Source organism: Capricornis sumatraensis, chromosome 15 (genome assembly GCF_032405125.1).
Source record: "Capricornis sumatraensis isolate serow.1 chromosome 15, serow.2, whole genome shotgun sequence".
Classification (NCBI taxonomy): Eukaryota; Metazoa; Chordata; class Mammalia; order Artiodactyla; family Bovidae; genus Capricornis; species Capricornis sumatraensis.
In genome coordinates, this window is record NC_091083.1 from 54974164 (window position 1) to 54997889 (window position 23726).

Below are 23726 nucleotides of genomic sequence, written 5' to 3' on the forward strand. Positions count from 1 at the left end.
TACCCATTTTAAGTATACAATTCGATGATTTTTAGTAAGTTTACAGAACGATGCAATTATCACCACAATTTGAATTTTACAACATTTCGTCAATCCAGAGAGTTCCTTTTGTGCTTGCAACAGAGCGGGATGAGCACAGCCCTTAACAGGCAGCCATTACTGTACCTCATTACTCCACAGCCTGTAACTAGGCAGGCGGTCTTGCTCAGCCATTGGTTGGTGCCTCAGTGCTGCCCTGCTCCTCCCACCCCCACCCCTCAGCAATCAGCTGTCAATGAGTGACCCTTAGGGAAGTGATTCAGTCAGCCGTCAATGGTGTGGTAGTCACCAGGTGGAGAGTGAGTTAAGAGGCAGATTCAGGCCTTCTTCTGGAGACCCTCCAGCTCACCCATTCCTAGAGGGCTCCAGAGCCCTCACTAAGGTCTTCCACTAACTGTGGGCCAGGTCTTGAGTAGTGAACCTCTTTCCCCATCCCTGTCTGTCCAACCTACCAGCAGTGGGTGTCTGTCTGGTCACAGTCTGTGAGATCTGGTCTCCCCTATTTAAGCGACCTGAGGAGATGGAGGGCCAGTTAGGTTGGGGGCCTGGCTCCCTCAGGAATGATAGCTGGGCAGGATGTGGGAACCAGGACCCGAAGGAGCTGCCAACTGAGATCTGTCTTCTCTTAGCCAGGACTGGGACCTTGGAGAGTGAAAGTTGTACCTTAGGACTTTGCCCTTTCTTATCTGGACAGAGAATTAACATTAAAATCTGGTAGAGATTTACAGGAACATCGTTAGCTGACTATGTATGACCTCACCTCAAGAACAAAGGATCTGACACCAAGAAGTCTGCAACAACTGACTGACCTTTTGCTTTTAAAGGAGCTTGCTGAAAGCTTTCAGTAACTTTGGAGTTCTTAGAACATGAGCCACCCATCTCCTTGTGTCAGTCCGTAATAAACCTTCATCTGTTCCAAACTCTACGTTTTAGTATTGACGGGCCTCACTGTGTCAGGCACGTGGCCTTGAGATTCGGTAACATGCTCACTTGTAGTCAGTTTTCATTCCCACTCCCAGCCCAACCTAAGTAAACCACTAGTCTACTTTCTGTCTCTCTAGGTTTGTCTTTTCTGAGTGTTCCATATATTGTAGTCTCTTACATCTGGCCTCTTTCACTGGGCATAATGTTTTTAACGTCCACCATGTGATAACAGGTATCAATAGTTTGCTACTACCCTTTAAACAATGTATTTAAATAGTCTGGTATTTTGAGATTAGATGTGGTTTCATGAGTCTGGTTTTCTAAAGTATCTCCTTAAATGACCAAATGCATTATCTTTTTCATTTTCTTTCTAGGATTTGGTGGCTTTTGAATATCAGTGGACTAGCTTCTTCGCTAATTTTGACACAGAAATTCCCTTCTTGCTAGAATTGTCCGAATCTCAGGCTGGTGAGGTATGTAAAGGAAGGGTCAAAAAGAAAGAAGAAATTGGCTGATTTTTAAATTTTTATTAAAAATATTTCAGACTACAACACTACCAATCCTAATTTGGTTATCATTTCCTTAAACTTTGTTGCATGATGTAAAGAAATTTTTAGTTTCTGTGCCACCCCCTATATTCTTAAACTTAATATATATATTAAGAATATATATATTCTTAAACTTTGTTGCATGATGTAAAGAAATTTTTAGTTTCTGTACTGCCTAATTTGGTTATCATTTTCTTAAACTTTGTTGCATGATGTAAAGAAATTTTTAGTTTCTGTGCCGCCCCATATATATATATATATATATGAATGTATATATATGAATATATAAAATTATTCCAGCTTTTTTGTTTTTCTGTGCCAGTTTTTTTTATAGTAAAGATACTCATTTCTTAGACTTGGTGTCCTTGTCAGGAGTTCTGTTTGGCACCAGTTAATAAGCCTAGGAATAATTATTCACATATGCATGGCACACCTTTGTCAGTTGAACCTCTAGGTGATGACAAGCTTTCTTTCTAAGCAAACAACAAAGTGAAGTTGCTAGGTTCAGGCTAGGAACCATTCCATGAGTAAACTGAGGTATGTAAATCAAGAACTAAGGTACAGAACTGTTCCCAAAACTAGTCAACAGGCAGGATCAAAGAGATCTTGAGCTTGCACTTGAGCTTACTTTGGGTTTGGACTGCCAGCTTCAGTTCTCCTGTGTTTCACTGTGACCCAGTATAAGCCCTACTGCTGCTCTTTAGAACTGGAGTTGATCTTTGTTGCCATACACTTTACTTTTATCTTTTTTACCTTATGCTATAAACCCCACAGTATATTGGTGTTATTCTTTTTTAGTCAATTATCTTTTTATCTTTAAAAATAAAAGATTTTAAATAATTTAAAAATCTTACATATCTGCCCATGCAGTTGAAATTTCTGGTGCTGTTCATTTTTTGTGTTAGACACAGATGTTCATATGGTATAATTCCCTTCTCCCTGAAGGATATCCTTTAACATTTTTTGTAGTGTGAATCTTCTGATAATTCAGAAGAAAATTATTCCAGCTTTTGTATGTCTGAAAATATTTTTTTCACTTTCATTTTTAAAAGTATTTTTGTGGTGTATGAAATTCTAGGTTGACAGTTTTTTCCTTTCAGTGCTTGAAACATGTTGTTTCACTCTCTCACTTGCATTGTTTCTGATGATGTCTTTTATCTTTTTCTTTGTTCTTCTCCATATAACTGGTCTTTTTCCCCTCTGGTAGCTTTGAAGATTTTCTCTTTCATTACTGGTTTTGAGTAATTTGATTACCATATGTCTAACTACAATTTTTTAACTGTTCATTTTTAAAAATTATTTATTTTTTATTTTTGGCACCCCTGGGTCTTCATTGCAGTGAAGGCTTCTTTGCTTTCTGTAGTTGCTCTGAGCAGAAGCTACTCTACAATTGTGGTGTACAGACTTCTCATTGCAGTGGTTTCTCAAGGCATGTGGCTTGGTAGTTGCGGTGTGTGGGCTTGGTAGTTGCGGCGTGTGGGCTCGGTAGTTGCGTAGTTGTGGCGTGAGGGCCCAGTAGCTGTGGCATGTGGGCTCAGTAGTTGTGGTGTGTGGACTTCAAAGTGCACAGGGTTCAGTAGTTGTGGCACATGGGCCTTTCCTTGCAGCATGTGGAATCTTCCTGGACCAGGGATCGAACCTGTGTCCCCTGTGTTGGCATTCTTAACCAGTGGACCACCAGGAAAGTCCTATCTGACTGTAATTTTGATCATACTTCTTATGCTTGGGTTTTGTTGAACTTTTTGGATCTGTGGATTTATAATTGTATCAAGTTTGGAAAGTTTTGGGCTATTATTTTTTCAGTCCTCTTTCCCTCCCTTCAGAGACTCCAGTTACCTCTATATTAGGCCACTTGAAGTTGGCCCACCTCTTACTGATGTGCCTTTCCTTTTTTTTTTTTTAAATTCTTTTTTTTTTCTTCTGTCATTACTGATTCTAAGAGTGAAAAATATTCACAAAGGTTTGCTCAGGCAAGTGTCACTCCTGGTCTCTTGCCACCTTGTTCTCATTCCCTTTCTTCCCATTCTCTTTTACCCATTCTGTTACTGACAGGTAACAAATCTCTGATAAACTCTTTTCTGTCTCTTTTGCACAAATGATCAGATACATTGCTGTTTTCTTATAAACTCTTCTTTCTTTCATTGAAGAGTAGCATACTATATGTAGTCATTTCTGCTTTGCTCTTTTAACACTTTTCTCAATGTATGCTAGAACTCTCTCTAGGTCAGTTCATTGAGAGCTTCCTCATTCTTTGTTATAATTCGTAGTACAGTTGACCCTTGAACAATGCAGACTTGACCTACCTGGGTCCACTGATACATGGATATTTTTCAGTAGTAAATACTACAGTACTGCAGTTCACGATTGGTTGAATTCATAATTGGATGCAGAGAAACTGTGAATGCAGAGGGCCAACTATAAGTTATACACACATTAACCCATGTGTTCAGCTGTACTCCATTGTGTGGATTTATCTTAATTTACTCAGCCACTCTCTTAGGTATGTGTATTTAGGTTATTTTCAATATTATGCCATTGCAAACAGTGCCATAGTAAATAACTCTGTGCTTATGTATTTTCATATTGTTGGAGGTTTGTATACCTAGTAATGGGATTGCTGGGTCACAAGGTAAGTGCATTTGTAGTTGTGTTAGCTATTGCCAAATTTCCCTTCAGAAAGGTTGTACCGATTTGCATTCCCACTAGCAACATATGAGAGTGCCTGTTTTGCCACAGCTTCCCCAGTAGAATGTGTTGTCATACTTTTTTTAAGTTTTGATAGTCTCATAGATGAGAAGTAATATCTTAGAATTATTTTAGTTTGTGTTTTTCTAATTATGACTAAGCTTCAACACTTTTTTATATGTTTGAAGGCCATTTTATATTTTATTTTCATGTCTTTTTCCCATTTTAATATTGGCACAGTATTATTAACTGAAGGTATAGAATACAGGTTTTAGGTCTTTTGTCCATTGTTTTTTTTGAGTTCTTTATATATATTTAGGCTATTAACTTTTTGTCTATGATATATATTTAAAATATTTCTTCCTTTTTGTCAGTTGCTTTGTTTATGGTGGTTTCTTGCCATGCAGGCTTTTAATATAAGTTTATTAATATTTTCTTACATTGCCTGTGGATTTTAAATCATATATACAGAAAGGCTTATTAAGGTTAAAGAGGAATTTACCCATTTAGTACTTGTATGGTTTAATTTTTTAAATTTAGATCCCTGATTTACTTGAAATCTTCTTGTGTATATGATGTGAGGTACGAATCTAATTTTATCTCTTGGCCCCAAATCCAGTTAGAATCCTGACTATGTTGCTCACTAGCTCGGTGACCTGGGACACATTTTAATTACCCAGCTCATCTGTGGAGAGGGTATCATGATAGACTGAAACACATAGGATTACAGTTGACCATTGAACAGCACTGGTTTTAGGGACCCAGACCCTCCGCACAGTCAATATTCTGCATGTAACTTAAAGTCAGCCTTTTGTGTACACAACCCCTCCTATACTCTATCATTCCATATCTGTGTTTCCTTGGCATCTGCAGTTCCACAGTCACAGATTCAACCAACTGCAGATCATATATTACTGTGGTGTTTACTATTTTAAAAGATCCAGATGTAAGTGGAACTGTCCAGTTCAAACCTATGTTGTTCAAAGAGCAACTGTATTTGAGATAATATATTTAAATGCTTATCATAGTTCACATGGTAAACCCTTAATAAACTTTAACTGTCATTACTTTTAAAGAGTTTTTACAAATCAGTAAGACAAATTCCAATTAATAAACATACAGAGGATGTAAATAAGCAGTTAATGACCAAAGGGAAGTCCAAATGGCCATTGAACATATCTGAAATATTCTGCTTCATTAAAAATCAAAGTAAAATAAAACAACAGTGAGGTACCATTTTTCATTTGTCAGCATATTTTTAAAAGGACATTTAATGGACAGTGCTTACCTTGAAATAGGCACACTCAGATATTGTAAGTGGAAGTGTACATTGATCAAACTTTTTTGAAACCAATTCAGCAATATAGTTCTGCCTTTTTACCCTATAATTTCATTTGCCTTAAGGACATAATCAGAACTGTAGATAAAATTTATGATAAATTCATTGCAGTATTATTCATGATATAAGAAAGTTAGTATTAATATAAATTTCCAAGAATAAAGGACTTTTAATAAACTTTGGTACAATCTATATATATTCTATGACTATACCATAAAAAAAAGACTTGAAGAAAATGTACCAGAATGTTAACAGTTCTTAGAGATTGTAGGTGTTTTTATTGTGTTCTAAAATAAGCATATATTACATATTTAAATTGAAGGGGAAACAGTCAGTATTATTAAGGAGATTCAAATTGCCTTTTGAAGATTTGAACTCTTGACACAGATCCTGCATATTAATGTTTGATTAGTGTTTAGCACTATGCACATCAAAGCTGAGAAGTACTTCTGTGGTTTCCTGGGAAACTTCTGTCAGTACTTCTATCCCTTGGATTCTTCCTCACTGCTGATGTTAAATTAGTATTATTAGAATTAATATATATTGTAATTTATAGAAGTAACATAATTCTAATTATTGAAAAGTGTAGAAATAAATTTTAATAGAAGGAAAAAATTCCTTTATGGTTAGTAACTTAGAACACAAATGGTGGTTCTTCCAACTTCCTTTCAGTAGTTAAAAACTAAAAATTTGACAAGAATTTCTTTTCTTCACCTTCCATTTCCTTTCTTTTTCTTTTGCCGCCATTTGTCTTTTTCCTTTGCTAATTTTTGTTTGCTTGCTGTCCCAAAATTCGTGTTGTCCTCTTGTGTTCTTGTAAAAATCTGCAAACATATCTCTCCCTCTTTTTCTCATTCTCTGTCTCTTTGACACACTTTATTTATATACCTGCATGCATATATCAGGGGTTTGTGATTGTTTTATAAAATTGTGATCTTAATGTGTATAATGTTGGCTTCTTTTTTAGCCATTCAGAAGTTACTTTAGTCATGGAATGATCTCCAGTCATATAACTGAAAATAGGTAAGGTACTTGGGAAAGAAAGGTGAATGGTAATAGAGAAAATGGGGTTGATAAGGGAGTGGAAATGAGGGGAGAATCTTAGTCTAGGAGCTGGATCAAGAAACTATGAGTTGATTTTCTTACAGAGTAAGAAATCCATACTCTATAAAATCCTTTCACTCCTTTTGTATTTATGTATTAAAAACAGTTTTATATTAAACTGGCTTTTAAACCATTGTAACTTGCTAAAATCTAAAGAAAGGAATTTTTTTATTCCATCCCTAGCATAGCAAAACTAGAGGAAGCAGGGTGTCTAAGGGCTTGGCAGGCATCAACTGTGGCTTTTAGGGAGTAAAAGAGATCCAGCATAAAGATCCAGCCCCAGGAGGACATGGGAGCATGAGGGCTGCTGCACTTGTTTTCTTGTAGTGTTTCCTCAGCGTCTATAATAATCAGGAGGGCCAAGCTGGGGATAGTTCCTCTGATCAATAAATGAGAGTTCAGTTCAGTTCAGTCGCTCAGTTGTGTCCAACTCTTTGCGACCCCATGGACTGCAGCACGCCAGGACTCCCTGTCCATCACCAACTCCTGGAGTTTATGCAGACTCATGTCCATCGATGTGGTGATGCCATCCAACCATCTCATCCTCTGTCATCCCCTTCTCCTCCCGCCTTCAGTCTTTCCCAGCATCAGGGTCTTTTCCATTGAGTTGGTTCTTCGTATCAGGTGGCCAAAGTATAGGAGCTTCAGCATCAGTCCTTCCAATGAATATTCAAGGTTGATTTCCTTTAGGATGGACTGGTTGGATCTCCTTGCAGTCCAAGGGACTCTCAAGAGTCTTCTCCAACACCACAGTTCAAAAGCATCAATTCTTTGGCACTCAGCTTTCTTTATAGTCCAACTCTCACATCCATACATGACTACTGGAAAAACCATAGCTTTGACTAGACGAATGTTTGTTGGCAAAGTAATGTCTCTGCTTTTTAATAAGCTGTCTAGGTTGGTCATAGCTTTTCTTCCAAGGAGCAAGTGTCTTGTAATTTCATGGCTGCAGTCACCATCTGCAGTGATTCTGGAGGCCCCCAAAAAAAGTCTGACACTGTTTCTGCAACTCTTTGTCATGAAGTGATGGGACCAGATGCCATGATCTTAGTTTTCTGAATGTTGCGTTTTAAGCCAACTTTTTCACTCTCTTTCACTTTCATCAGGAGGTTCTTTAGTAGTTCTTCACTTTCTGCCATAAGGGTGGTGTCATCTGCATATCTGAGGTTATTAATATTTCTCCCGGCAATCTTGATTCCAGCTTGTACTTCATCCAGTCCAGCGTTTCTCATGATGTACTCTGCATAGAAGTTAAATAAGCAGGGTGACAATATACAGCCTTGACATACTCCTTTTCCTATTTGGAATCAGTCTGTTGTTCCATGTCGAGTTCTAACTGTTGCTTCCTGACCTTGACCTGCATACAGATTTCTCAAGAGGCAGGTCAGGTGGTCTGGTATTCCCATCTCAGAATTTTCCACAGTTTATTGTGATCCACCCAGTCAAAGGCTTTGGCATAGTCAGTAAAGCAGAAATAGATGTTTTTCTGGAACTCTCTTGCTTTTTCCATGATCCAGTGGATGTTGGCAATTTGATCTCTGGTTCCTCTGCCTTTTCTAAAACCGTTCACGGTTCACATATTGCTGAAGCCTGGCTTGGAGAATTTTGAGCATTACTTTACTAGCATGTGAGATGAGTGCAATTGTGTGGTAGTTTGAGCATTCTTTGGCATTGCTTTCCTTTGGGACTGGAATGAAAACTGCAAACTTTTCCAGTCCTGTGGCCACTGCTGAGTTTTCCAAATTTGCTGGCATATTAAGTGCAGCACTTTCACAGCATCATCTGTTAGAATTTGAAATAGCTCAACTGGAATTCCATCCCCTCCACTATCTTTGTTCGTAGTGATGCTTCCTAAGACCCATTCGACTTCGCATTCCAGAATGTCTGGCTCTAGGTGAGTGATCACACCATCGTGGTTATCTGGGTCATGAAGATCTTTTTTTATAGTTCTTCTGTGTATTCTTGCCACCTCTTCTTAATATCTTATGCTTCTGTTAGTTGCATACCATTTCTGTCCTTATTGTGCCCATCTTTGCATGAACAGTTCCCCTGGTATCTCTAATTTTCTTGAAGAGATCTCTAGTCTTTCCCATTTTATTGTTTTCCTCTGTTTCTTTGCACTGATCCCTGAGGAAGGCTTTCTTATCTCTCCTTGCTATTCTTTGGAACTCTGCATTCAAATGGGTATATCTTTCCTTTTCTCCTTTGCCTTTCGCTTCTCTTCTTTTCTCAGCTATTTGTAAGGCCTCCTCAGGCAACCATTTTGCCTTTTTGCATTTCTTTTTCTTGAGGATGATCTTGATCCCTGTTTCCAGTACAATGTCATGAACCTCTGTCCATAGTTCTTCAGGCACTCTTATCTATGAGATCTAATCCCTTGATCTATTTGTCACTTCTACTGTACAGCCATAAGGGATTTGATTTAGGTCATACCTGTATGGTCTAGTGGTTTTCCCTACTTTCTTCACTTTAAGTCTGAATTTGGCAATAAGGAGTTCATGATTTGAGCTACAGTCAGCTCCCAGTCTTGTTTTTGGGGACTGTATAGAGCTTCTCCACCTTTGGTTGCAAAGAATATAATCAGTCTGATTTCGGTATTGACCATCTGGTGATGTCCATGTGTAGAGTCTTCTCTTGTGTTGTTGGAAGAGGGTGTTTGTTATGACCAGTGTGTTCTCTATTAGCCTTTGCCCTGATTCATTCTATATTCCAAGGCCAAATTTGCCTGTTACTCCAGGTATTTCTTGACTTTCTACTTTTGCATTCCAGCCCCCTATAATGAAAAGAACATCTTCTTTGGGTGTTAATTCTAGAAGGTCTTGTAGGTCTTCGTAGAACCGTTCATCTTCAGCTTCTTCAGCACTATTGGTCAGGGCATAGACTTGGATTACCGTGATATTGAATGGCTTGCCTTGGAAAAGAACAGATATCATTCTGTTGTTTTTGAGACTGCATCCAAGTACTGCATTTCGGACTCTTTTGTTGACCGTGATGGCTACTCCATTTCTTCTAAGGGATTCCTGCTGACAGTAGTAGATATAATGGTCATCTGAGTTAAATTCACTCATTCCAGTCCATTTTAGTTTGCTGATTCTTAAAATGTCGATGTTGACTCTTGTCATCTGCTGTATGACCACTTCCAATTTGCCTTGATTCATGGACCTAACATTCCAGGTTCCTATGCAATATTGCTCTTTACAGCATCAGACTTTACTTCCATCACCAGTCACATCCATAACTGGGTGTTGTTTTTACTTTGCCTCCGTCTCTTCATTCTTTCTGGTGTTATTTCTCCACTGATCTCCAGTAGCATATTTGGCACCTACCAACCTGGGGAGTTCATCTTTCAGTGCCCATCTTTTTGCCTTTTCATTCTGTTCATGGTGTTCTCAAGGCAGGAATACTGAAGTGGTTTGCCATTCCCTTCTCCAGTGGACCACGTTTTGTCAGAAGTCTCCACCATGATCTGTCCATCTTGGGTGGCCCTACATGGCATGGCTCATAGTTTCATTGAATTAGACAAGGCTGTGGTCCATGTGATTAGATTGTTTAGTTTTCTGTGATTGTGGTTTGGCCTCTGATGGAGAAGGATAAGAGGCTTATAAATGAGAGTAGATCTTTCCTTTCTTTCTTCCCTAATTCCAGTCCAATCTGATAAGGAGACAGACTACCTTGACTAGGATTCAGAGTCATCTTTTTCTGCTCAGTGTGTCACTTAGCTTAAATTAAGCATCGGAATAGAATCAGAGTCATGTTTACTTTTAAGAACCACAGTTTGATGCCTTACAGTGAAAAGAAATGCAAAGGATTTTGCGCATGGCATACTCTTAAGTGAAACGTGTCATTTTGGGGGCTCCGGAGAGCTCTAGTACCATAGTCCTTTATGTCTCAGCACAGAAGAGAATTCAGCAAGAGGCAAAGTAATAGGTAAGAAGTGATTTATTAGAATAGGATGCTTTTGAGGCTTACAAAGAAGCGGTTGACAGATACCACATCTCCAAGAACCTTCTGGGCTCCAATTTTATAATCATAGAAAGTAGGGAGGGCAAGATCTTCTTTGGCTTTCTGGAGTAGAAGTCATGCTTCCATCATCAGCTCCTCCTCTAGATTGAGTAGGAGAGTTTTCTTGTCCCTACATGGTCAAACGAGGTCCACAAATTGTTTTTTTGATGGGTGCAGAGAGCATGCCCTAGCTTACTGAGCTCACTGGGCAAGATGTGGGTCTCATGTCACCAGTGTTTTAATGTTTTGGGGCATGTTTCGTGCTCCTGTTGCATGGTTTTGTGGTTAAGCAAACCTACTTTCTTGAGTAATCATAAACTTACAGGCGTCTACCATATTCTTTCTACTTACCGTCTCCTAGTGGGATTAACTGTTTAATCACCTGCTTTGTCCCTGGTGGCTCAGATGGTAAAGCGTCTGCCTGCAGTCCAGGAGACCCGGGTTCGATCCTTGGGTTGGGAAGATCCCCTGGAAAAGGAAATGGCAACCCACTCCAGTACTCTTGCCTGGAAAATTCCATGGACTGAGGAGCCTGGTGGATTACAGTTCATGGGGTCACAAAGAGTCGGACACGACTGAGCAACTTCACTTTCACTTTGTGCCTTTACTCTGCCCCTATCATAAGGACACTTTCAGGAAAGGATATGGGATAAAGAAAGCTGACTTAGTCTGTTTTACCTGCTGTGACAAAAATATCATAGACTGGGTAGCTTATAAACAACAAACATTTATTTCTCCATTACAGTTCTGGAGACTGGGAAGTCCAAGATCATGGCACTGGCAGGTTTGGTGTCTGGTGAGGGCCTACTTTCTCATAGATGGCTGTCATTTCACTATAACTTCATGTGGCAGGAGGGGCAAGGGGATCTCTCTGGAACCTCTTTTTATAAGTCTGTTTCATAATCCTGTTCATAAAGGCCCTATCCTTATGACCTAAGTACTTCCCCAAATCCCTCCCTCCTAATACCATCACTTTGGTTGTTTGGATTTTAGCAAGTTGGATTTTGGAAGGACACAACATTCAATCTGTAGCAGAAAATATCTTTTTAAAATACCCTATAGTCATTGACTATTTATTGAGAAGGCATGACATACTAAACAACAGATACATGATTAGAAAATAAACCAGACACAGTCTCTTCCCTCATAGAGTGTGTAGCATGGTGGAGAAATAAGGCATTAATCAAACATCCTCACACACAAAAAATATGTAATTGCAGAACTCTGATTCCTTGAAGGAGAAAAGAACATGGTTACTGTGAAGACCACACCCCAGAGCTGACCTCTGGGGGTAGATGTGAATGATAAGTAAGAATAATTAAGGGAAAAAAGCAGTGGTCCTGAGATGAAGATATCAGAAACATAAAAGAAATGTGTGTGAAGGAAAATAAATTTGAGTTTGCCTGAAAGGGGGAGTTGGGAGAGAGTGGCCTGTCATGGAGCTGAGGAAATTGTCTAGGCCAGACCATGTAAGTCCTTGTTGGCCATCTGAGAAATTTCAGCCCTTCTAAAAGTAAAGGCTTTGTGTGTTTAAAAGATTGTCTTCTCTGCCAGGGGGGGAAATGGACTATAGAGGGCAGAGTGGAAAGCACAGAAACTACAAGGAAGCATTGCAGCCAAGAGGAAAGAGGGAAAAGGGGGGATGCTTGCAGGAATGGGCATGAGAAAGTTTGCAGCTGGGCTTTCCTCCTTCCCTCCTAAAAGCTATACAGGAATGGTTAACAGCTCTGTTGTCTGTCTTTAGTGTATCACAACTGCTGTCATTCTGGAAAATGTGTATTTCTATCAAAATGCTGCTGTATAAAATTGGGATTTTGCTCCGTCTCAGCATCATGAACAGCAAACTTATAGAACTTTCTCCTTAAGCAGCAGGAGAAGTTGAAATATAAATGTGGTGTGGGTTTAGTTATGTCTTCTCTTCTCAACTAACAGGGAGCATTAGGTGGACTGTACTGATCACCTTGCTCAAACTGTAGGATGCCACTCAGAGAAGCCCAAGAATGTACTCATTTGGAAGCTTCCTTGGCCAGGAATCTCTTCACTAATCACATGTTTTTGATTTGCCACTCTAGCCCTAATAGGCAGCCATTCGTTCTCTTTGGTAATCATTCCACACGAGAAAACCTCAATGCTGGCAACTTTAACTTCCCTTCTGAAGGGCACCTAGTACGCAGCACTGGTCCCAGTGGGAGCTTTGCCAGACACATGGTGAGTGACTTGACTTCCTGGTGCTTAGTTGGTTTTATTATCATTTGGGGAGGAGGGGAGCTGGATAAATGGAACCTTTCGAATTAGTGAATTAATTTAACCTAAAACTTGAAGTTGTTTTGGTGTAAAAAGTGATTAAAAACTTTTTATATAAAAGTACTAGGTAAGATTTGAAAGCATATTTAATTTTAAAATATTTTAAAGGAAAAGGATAAAAAAATACAAGCCAAACTTTAAGATTAGTATCAATAGTAGAATAAGAATTTTAAATTAACTTGAAAATAGTCATTCCAAGCCTAAGTTTATGTCTTGACTGTTACATTTCAAGTGCTGAGAGAGCACTATCACCTAGAAATCTATATCCAGTGAAAATCCCATTCAGTAATGAGGTAATCAAGACATGCCCAGATGAAAGAAAACTTAAGAGAATTTGTTACGAGCAGACCTACCTTAAAGAATGATTAAAGGGGGACTTCTCTGGTGGCCCAGGGGCTAAGACTCCACGCTCCCAATGTAGAGTGCTCAGGTTCGATTCCTGGTCGGGGAATTAGATCCCACATGCCTCAGCTCTGAGTTTGGATGCTGCAACTGAGAGTTCACAGGCCTCGTGTTGCAACTAAGATCCAGAGCAGCCAAATAAATACATAAAAATAAGTATTAATAAAAAAGAATGACTAAAAGAAGTTTGGGTGAAATGAAGAAATGATTTAAAAAGGAAGGACTCTTAGAACAATAAGGAGGATGAAAGAAGACAATGATGAAACCAGTACATTTTTTTGTATACTTTAAAACAGTGAATTTAATCTCAAAAAATTACAGAAAAAGAAACCAGCCCCAGTGCACATTCACATTGTGGATGATATAGCCAGTTTCTGTTTTTAGGTCTTTATGACTCCAAAGCCAAAGGGCTTTCACTCATTAATTCAGTAATCCTTATTGACTATGTTCCAGTCACTATGCCAGGTTGAGGAAAATATTATTTATGGTCTTTGCCTTGGAGGATCTCACAGACTAGTAGAATAGTCAGTGAGGATTGTGCTCTAAAATGTTTGGAGTGATAATTTAGCCATCCCATTATACACCTTAGAATGGCTAAAACACTGACAACACCAAATGCTGGAGAGAATGGAGCTTCAGAAACTCTCATTTATTACTGGTGAGAATGCGAAATAGTGCAGCCACTTTGGAAGACAGTTTGGCAGTTTCTTACAAAACTAAACATCATTTTAGTGTCAGTTATGCTCCTTAGTATTTACCAAAAGAGTTGAAAATTTACGTCCACACAAAAAGCATCTACACAGGGGATTTATTTATAAAATCACTTTTTATAATTGCCAAAACTTGGAAGCAACCAAGTTGTCCTTTAGTAGGTGAATGGGTAAATAAAACTGTGGTAAATCTATATAGTGGACTGTGTTCCAGTGATAAAAAGAGCTATCAAGCCACAAAAAGACATGCTGTTGCTGCTGCTGCTGCTTAGTCTCTTCACTTGTGTCCTGCTCTGTGTGACCCCAAGGACTGCAGCCTGCCAGGCTCCTGTGTCCATGGGATTCTCTAGACAACAGTACTAGAGGGTATTGCCATGCCCTCCTCCAGGGTATCTTCCCGACCCAGGGATTGAACCCAGATTAGGGAAGCCCCACAAAAAGACATGCAGGGACCTAAAATGCATATTGCCAAGCTGAAGAAGCCAGGGACTTGCCTGGTGGTCCGGTGGTTAAGAATCTGCCTTGCAATTCAGGGAACGCCAGTTCAATACCTGTTCTGGGAACTAAGTTCCAACATGCTGTGCCACAACTACTGAGCCTGCACATTCTGGAGCTTGTGTACCACTGGTAGAGAGCCTGAATGATGCAACTAAGACCTGATGCAGCCAAATAAACAAATAAATACATATTTTTAAAATGTTAAGCCAGTCTGCAAAGGCTACATAGTGTATGATTTCCACTGTGTGACATTCTGGAAAAGGTAGAACAATGGAGACAGTACAGTAAAGGAAATTCCCTGGTGGTCCATTGGTTAGGACTTGGCACTCTCACTGCCAAGGGCCCGGGTTCAGTACCTGGACAGGAAACTAAGATCCCACAGGCCATGTGGTACAGCCAAAAAAAAAAAGAACAGTGGAGATAGTAAAAGATCAGTCATTGCCTGGGGTTTGGGAGAAAAGGAGAATAGATGGATCACAGGGGATTTTTAGGAAAGTGAAATTATTCTATATGATACTAAAATGATGAGCATGTCATTATACATTTGTCAAAATCCATAGAAAGTACAGTACAAAGAATGAACTCTAATATAAATGGTGGACTCTAGTTAATAATCATTTATCAGGACTTCCTGGTGGTCCAGTGGCTGAGACGCCACGCTCCCAATCTAGGGGGCCCAATTCCCCAGTCAGGGAGCTGGACTCCACATGCCACAGCTAAAGATCCCATGTGCAACAACTAAGATCCAGAACAGCCAGATGATAAATAAAAATAAATATTTAAAAATAATAATTTATCAACATTAGTTCGAGTTATAAGAAATATAATATTATAAGACAAATAATAGGGGAAATTGTGGAGACAGGGGGAAAGAGAGGAGGTAATATGGGAATTCTCTATACTCTGGGATCAGTCTTTCTTTAAACCTAAAACTGTTCTAAAAATAGTCTATTAAAACAAACATTTAGCAGATTATTTACACAACTTTTTATAATAATCAGAGTGCTTTATTATACAAATACGAAAACATATGAAGTCAAGGAACTTACTTGAGAGCTGATCCTGAAGCGGTGGGGGCCCTATTTATGAACTTTCATCTTCATTCAGCTCTGTTCCAAGCTGACATACTTAACTTTTCCATTTCTGTGCTATTTGTGAATAATTTACAAATTAAATAGGTGATATTAAATCTGCACATTCAGATTATCTGAACAGTTTTACATTATACATGCAGATCCTATTGTACCAGTTTCCTTTTTAGTGTAAACATCAATAAAAATTTTTTGAAGTATAGTCAATTTACAATAGTGTTAGTTTCAGGTGTACAGCACAGTGATTCAGTTATACATACACACATACACATAAGTATTCTTCAGATTCTCTTCCCTTATAGGTTGTTATATTTTGTAATATTGGCTATGCTACACAGTAGGTCCTTGTTATCTATTCTATATATAGTAATGAGTATATGTTCATCCCAACCTCCTAATTTGTTCCTCCTCCCATCCCCCTTTCACCTCTGGTGACCATACATTTGTTTTCTATGCCTGTTGGTCTCTTACTTTGCAAAGTAAGTTTATTTGTATTTTTTTCTTTTTTTGGTTCCACATACAAGCGATAACATATTTATCTTTCTCTGGCTTACTTCACTCACTGTTATAATCTCTAGGTCCATCCATGTTGCTGCAAATGGCATTATTTCATCCTTTTTTGGCTAATAGCCCATTATGTATATATGTACCATGTCTTCTTTATTCATCTGTTGATAGACATTTATATTGTTTCAATGTCTTAGCTATTGTAAAGAATCCTGCAGTGAACATTGGGGTGCATGCATCTTTTCCAGTTAGAATTTTCTCTGGATATGTGCCCAGGAGTACAGGATCATATGGTAGCTCTATTTTTAGTTTTTTGAGGAGCCTCCATACTATTCTCCACAGTGGCTGCACCAGTTTATATTCCAACCATGCTGTAGCAGGGTTCCATTTTCTCCATAGCCTCTCCAACATTTATTATCTGTAGACTTTTGATGATAGCCATTCTGATCAATGTGAGGTGATACCTCATTGTAGTTTTAATTTGCATTTCTCTAATTAAACATGTTTAGCATCTTTTCATGTGCCTTTGGCCATCTGTATGTCTTCTTTGAAGACATGTTTTCATTTAAATCTTCTGCCCATTTTTTCATTGAGTTGTTTGTTTTTTCGATGTTGATCTGTATGAGCTGCTTGTATATCTTGGAGATTAATCCCTTGTCAGTAACATTTAAATAAACTTAAGGTTAATATATGCTTACATAAATTTCTGACATCATCTAAGGAAGCAAGTTTGAAATACATGGCACCTTGTAAAAAAAAAGCCTTTAGTTAGGGAAAATTTGGAAATCCAAGGAACATGTTGGAAATAAGCCTATTAACCAACAATTAGATTTATGTACATGATTTTTCATTTAGATTCATGACTATGTTGATCATATTTACTATGGTATGATTTAGATTAGTCAAAATTAAATCTGCATTTCAAATCTGTTACTTGGGTTGCAGAAAAATGCCATTATTTTCTCTTGTGACTTAAACAATGGAGTGAAATGGAAGGAATGGATATTTGTGTTATATCTAGCTATTTTTAATATACTATACTAATTTCTTTTCCTTTAGTTCTTGTGGTAGCATTTTTGCATTTTGAACCTACTATCCTAGGAATCCTGATGAGATGTTGGATTTTCAAAGGAGAAAAGGACATCCATTTCCATCTGTATAAATGAACAACTAAGCAGGGAAGAAAAATAAGAATTTAAAAATCTAGAGAACTTATTTTCTCTCCTGGAAGGCCTGTGAACAAAGATGAAATACAGATGAAGGTGGGGGCCTGGGTATCACCTCCTTTCCTGAGTTTGTAGCTGCCCCTCCACATCTACATATCGTGTCAACCAAGGTCCTCACTGTGAAAGGTCTGGACTAAATATTAATGACAGTCAAAACCTAAGCACATTTCATCTTCTTTTCCTTCTAATCAGGACTTCCCTGGTGGCTCAGATGGTAAAGCGTCTGTCTACAATGCGGGAAACCCGGGTTTGAGCCCTGGGTTGGGAAGATCCCCTGGAGAAGGAAATGGCAATCCACTTCAGTACTATTGCCTGGAGAATCCCATGGACAGAGGAGCCTGGTAGGCTACAGTCTATGGGGTTGCAAAGAGTTGGACACAACTGAGCGACTTCAGTTCAGTTCAGTTCAGTTTCCTTCTAAATTGTTAATTCTTTAGCATCCTGGGCTGACCCAACAGCAACTTCACAAAATAGCCAAAGTTAACACACAAAAGATATCTCTGGGAAAACAACTGTTAAAGGTGACCTTTTCCCCTATGCCTTTCAGTTCAGTTCAGTCACTCAGTCATGTCCGACTCTTTGTGACCCCATGGACTGCAGCACACCAGGCTTCCCTGTCAATCACCAACTCCGGCGCCTACTCATACTCAGGTCCATTGCGTCGGATGCCTTTAAAAATTAATAAATCAGCTATTGGTAAAATAAAATGGATTTCCATTAATTATACACTTTTTAAAGTCCCTCCTCCTTTTTCACTTTTTTTTCTGACATCCAGGTAGTACAGTGTGTTTCACCAAAGGGACCCTTGGCTTGTTCAAGAACATACTTTTTTGGAGCTACTCATGTTCCTTACTTGGGTAAGTCCATGTAAGTTGTCTCACCAGCTTGCCTATTCTCCCATGAACTAGAGATGGACTCAGGATTTACTACTTTCCTCAGAAACACATTTTATAGCCTCTAATTCCCTCTCTGGTTCCAAGTGGATAGTTTTGACTAACACGTTTCACACAGAGTGTATTTCAGGAGGAATAATTATCACCTCAGTATATATTAGTTCTAATCATATGTAAGACCATGTAATTGGTATCAGAGGGAAGGCAAAGATGAGTCAGCTGCAGTTGCAGATAGTGGGGGGAGATATGGGCTGCAGTGGGAGCTTGGATGACTCAGCCAGGTGCCTGTTATTCTTATGAGAACAGTGAGGAAGAGCCACAGTAGAAGGGTACCCATAAGCTGGGAACATTGACAGGAGCAAGTGTCAATGCTTTTGAAAGTCTAGGCTGACTGAAGCTGTCCTCCTTGCTGGGCTAACCAGAAGCTACAGACATCCAAAGAGACATGGAGAAGAATAAATGAGGATCCCAGCACTGGTCCACAGAGGAGAGTACATCAGAAACCAGGTTTTCTCCTGAGAGTTTTTATTTTTATGTAAGCTGGGAAATTCTGAACATAACAAGACTTGAGTTGAATTAAGGAGATGAAAAAATGAGGTAGAACTGAGCCTGTTTACTTACACCTTCTTTTTAAAAAAATTAAATATAGAGGCAGAAACTTTCTGAAGCTGAAGATTCCACACGTCTTCTTTGGTATTTAGTGGTGATGCTGAGTGTGTTGTCAAGATCATTGTCCAGGATAAAGGTCTAGGAGGATATTCACAGAAGCTAGGTTTCACTATTATTTGTACTTGTACAGTATTTAACCTAAAAGAAAAAAATACAGTCCTTGACATCTCCTTCAAAATAGGAAGGAGATGTCTAGTCTCCTTGTAAAGTGTTTGCATTTCCTGTAATCTCACATTCATAATAAATGGTCCTCTTTCACAGGAGATGACAACAAACTGCCCAAGAAAACTGAACAAATGTAAGTCTTCATTTCTATTACACTTTTTCTTTCTCAGAGTTAAGTTACTCAGAAGTTGAGACCATCATATCTACCTCCTTTTGAGATTGACATTGGGTAGGACATTTGGTTTAAGACTGAGCAGAGCTGTGTAGTCTCCCAAGATGTCTCAGCCCCTGTCTCTCATCTTGGAGTCTAGGCTAGAGACTCTGCCAGGTTTGCCATCTGTTCCTCTCTCCAGAACTCAGAGACTTCCTACCTGCACATCCATGCATTTAAATACCATAACTCTTTTCTATTTTTTTAATGAAAAATCAGGCTTCCGTATTTATTTCTTTTTTTGGCTGCACTGGGTCTTTGTCCCTACAAAGAGTGAGCTTTCTCTGGTTGTGGCGAGCGGGAAAGTTACTCTTGCATTGTGTGGGCTTCTCATTGTTGTGGCTTCTCTAGTTGCAGGGCTTGGGCTGTAAGGCGCATGGGCTTCATTAGTTGCGGCTCATGGGCTCACGTGAATCCTATTGGATTAGGGCCCCACCCTTACGACTGCCTTTAACTTTACCTTTTAGAAGCCCAGCCCTACCTCCAAACGTTGAGGGTTAGGGCTTCCATATGGATTTTGGAAGGACATAATCAGTCCATAATAATTCAGGAATCTCTGAATTCCATAAAGGGATTTTCATTCAGAAATATGAACATTAAATAGAGTTCTGTTATTACCTAATTAGATATCCTGGCATAAACTAGTTAGGTCTGTGCTTCCCAAAGGTAGGGGACAGACCACAGAGAATCATTTAAGGATCTTTTTAAAAAGATATGTTTCCCAATCTATAGTAGTTCTCAAATCACTAAATCAGACTTTCTAGAGTAGGACCCATATGGCTCTGTCCAAAACATATAAAGTAATATAGTCACACTAGAAAATTTGAAAATAAAGGGAAAAAAATAAGATTAGCTGTAATTCTTCCTCTTTGACACTGCCTATTAGTATCTTAATGTATATCTTTTTGTTGTTTTTAAATTATACACACAGGTTTTGTGTAGCTGCAGTTGCAGTATGTATAGATTTTTGTGTGGGTTTTCTTTATTTTAGCAGCAAGTCAACCACATTCTTATATGTTGATGGATATGCATTATCTTGCTTTGTACCTGCTTGTACTTCCGTGCCAGCTGTGCTTAACCATTGCCCTGGATCCTCATTCTGGACCCTTAGACATTTTGCCTAAACCAAATCCATTGGTACTGTACTTCAGAGACGGATGTTAAATGGTGCTTGGGCCCACATCAGGTGATTTGTTAAGTCACAGGGCTAGTGGTACTGGGGCCTAATGGGGTCCTAGTGAAGGCGGTAGCAGCACTATCCAGGCATAGAGCAGGCCCTTCCCTAATTATGGGTCTCTGGACTCCTGTCCAGGCCTTTTTATGAGTCAGAAGTCAGGAAGCTTTGTATTGAACTCTTTCCTGAAAGTCTATATAGGAGAAAGCCAGGCAGGGTGTTAGCCTGACTAATGGTACTGAGCGATATTTGAATTCAGCTGGGTGAGGAAGAGAGGAAGGGTATCTATATATTTTTGGTCTCTATAAATCTTTGTCCTTAGAGTTGAGATGTGGAGGCTTCTTGTCATATCCGAAAGTGACCAAGTTCTTGGACAGTGTCCCTGCTGGACACCTTCCTTACCAGGACATACCCCTCTGCTGTAGCCTAGTCAACAATCTTCAGGATATGTTGAACCTTAGAGCTGTCATTTTGTTATGTGTTGTTTCTCATTTTCTTCTATCCAACCTCAGTCTCTTATCTGCAATGAAGAGGTATGGTGTGGAAGCCAAGAAGGAAGTTGGCAATGTGGTGTGGCACAGTGGAAAAGCACAAGGCTAAGAGCAGACCTGAGTTCAACTGTGTCATTTTCTATGGCTTTGGACAACTTATTCCACTGCTATAGGCCCCACTTGTTTTGTCCATAAGATGAGAATGACCAGATCATTTCTCTGATCCTTCCTGCTATCAAACTCCCTCCTTTTGCCTTCCTTTACCTGTTACAGGATTCTCAGGCTTAAACATAGGCATATTCTTAGATAAGACAGTTACTTGCCAGATACCTCCCTTACATTTTGAGGCCTTGTGAATGAGCCTCTTTTCTCTGCAGGTGGTGGTGGTGGTTTAGTCACTAAGTTGTATCTGACTCTTGGGACCCCATGGACTGTAGCCTGCCAGGCTCCTCTGTCCGTGGATTTCCCAGGCAAGAATACTAGAGTGGGTTGCTGTTTTCTTCTCCAGATCTTCCTGACCCGGGGATCAAACTTGGGTCTCCTGAATTGCAGACAGTACTGAGCCACCAGGGAAGCCCCCTTCTCTCTGTGATTATCCTAATAAGACCCTGGGTCTCCTCCTAAGGCAGTGGTTCTCAACCAAGGGCAGTTTTACTGCACCACTCCCACTAGTCCCTTCCCAGCCCCCACCCCCAGGGATATTTGGCAGTGTCTGGAAACATTTTTGGTTGTCACAACTGGGGGTACTACTGAAAGGCCAGGAATGTTTCTGAATATCCTATAATACACAGGGCAGACCTCCCAGCAAAGAATTATTGTTTCGTTGGTAAGTTGTGTTCAACTCTTTGCGACACTGTGGACTTGACTGTATTCACCAACAAAGAATTAGCTGGCCCAAAATGCAGATTGAAAAACTCTACCCAATAGGGAACCAGGTTGGGATTTTCTAGAGATCTTCATGACATTCCCCATCTGGCAAAGAAAACACCCTTCTTCTAATGGCTTTGGGAAGTGCAAAGTCAGATAAGAAGAGCAAGATTAGGCAGGGCCAGGGGGTCCTTCCCCTTGTCAGGTGTGCTTCTTTCCTTGGTCCTTGTCTTGTCACAGTAAGAGAATTAAAATGACAGACTATAAAGCTCACATAGGCAGGATTTATTAAACAGGCGACATGAAAAATACACTCCCCAAGATGTGAGAGCAGACCTACCCCAAAGGAGTGGGTCCTGCCCCATTTTAGGTTTTTCTTTTTATGTCCTTGTTCCCTGCCCCTAAGCAGTGCTTGGAGTCTGATTTGTTTTGGCTCATGTCAGTCAGGGCTTGTATCCAGGAAGGGGGCGTGTTGGGCATGTTTTTCCCACCAAAGTCCCTTGGTATAGATTTTCCCTTTGTTCTATTTTTCACGGGCTTTTTAAATTCTGTTTTTCGTGGGCTTTTTAATTTCTTTATCTGCCTTTTAGTGCCACTTTTTAATCACCATTTTGGACTCTTTACCTAACACCCTCAGAAGCATTCTCTGTTCTCTAAATCTGATATTTAGAAAGTGGTTTACAGCTGTTGTTGTTCAGTTACTAAGTCATGTCCAGTTCTTTTCGACCCAGTGGATGGCAGCATGCCAGGCTTCCCTGTCCATCACCGTCTCCTGGAGTTTGCCAAAACATGTCCATTGAGTCAGAGATGCCACCAACCTGTTAAGTGAAGTCGCTCAGTCGTGTCCGACTCTTTGCGACCCCATGGACTGTAGCCTACTGGCTCCTCCGTCCATGGGATTTTCCGGGCAAAGGTACTGGAGTGGTTTGCCATTTCCTTCCCCAGAGGATCTTCCTGACCCAGGGATCAAACCCAGGTCTACCTGCATTACGGGTGAAGCTTTACCCTCTAAGCCACTAGGGAAACTACCAACCTGTTAATTTGCATTTAAATGGAGGCTGTCTTCACAGTGGTATAATCTCTTCTGTCCCCTGAGGGCTCCTACCCTGAGGTTCCAGTAGCAACCAGCCCTTAGCAGGGGAGGAGACTACTTGAAGTTGTGGTGTGGTTGGTTCCTGGAGAAGCAGAAATTCTGTGTCTTGACACCTTTCAGGTCCTCTTTGAGGGTCAGAGTACTCATACAGTTTTTGTCAACTGAAAAAAGATGCACAACATGAGAATTGTGAGTTAAGTTTTATTGAGGCAAAATGAGGACTGCAGCCCAGGAGACAGCAGCTCAGATACTTCTGAGAGACTGCTCCAAATTGCCAGTGGGGGAAGGTCAATGTATATAATTTTTGTGAAGGATGAGTTCAATGCAGTCAAGCTAACTTTACAAAAGATTTTCTGCTAGTCACCAGGAGCTGATGTCACCATGAAGGGATTTAGTACTTTTCTAGATGTGAGGAGATGCAAGGATTGGGATCAGTTCCTGAAAATACCAAATTATCTAAAGACCTGTTCCACCAATTTCCTTGGAGCAGAGTGCCTCACCTCTACCCTGGACTGCCTTCAGGGCATGTCAGTGGTAACAGCTGCAGCAGCACAGGGTTCAGAGACAGATGGCCTATGCCCTTGGCAATTTGTAGTTGACATTTTCTTCTGTTGAAATACTTCCCTGGTGGCTGAGATGGTAAAGCGTCTTGTCTACAATGCAGGAGACCTGGGTTTGAGCCCTGGGTTGGGAAGATCCCCTGGAGAAGGAAATGGCAATCTACTCCAGTACTATTGCCTGGAAAATCCCATGGACAGAGGAGCCTGGTAGGCTACAGTCTATG

At 39.9% G+C, this 23726-nt stretch overlaps 1 protein-coding gene across 1 annotated transcript in view; it reads left to right on the top strand.

Annotated features, from left to right (window-relative positions):
* The window catches only part of DNAAF9 (dynein axonemal assembly factor 9), a 169588-nt gene that overhangs the window by 64177 nt on the left and 81685 nt on the right, over positions 1-23726 (top strand). Inside the window, exons 8-12 of the mRNA XM_068986771.1 lie at positions 1338-1436; positions 6503-6558; positions 12714-12849; positions 18155-18236; positions 19203-19239. Coding sequence (XP_068842872.1) covers positions 1338-1436; positions 6503-6558; positions 12714-12849; positions 18155-18236; positions 19203-19239 — 410 coding nt within the window. The remainder of the gene's footprint in view (positions 1-1337; positions 1437-6502; positions 6559-12713; positions 12850-18154; positions 18237-19202; positions 19240-23726) is intronic.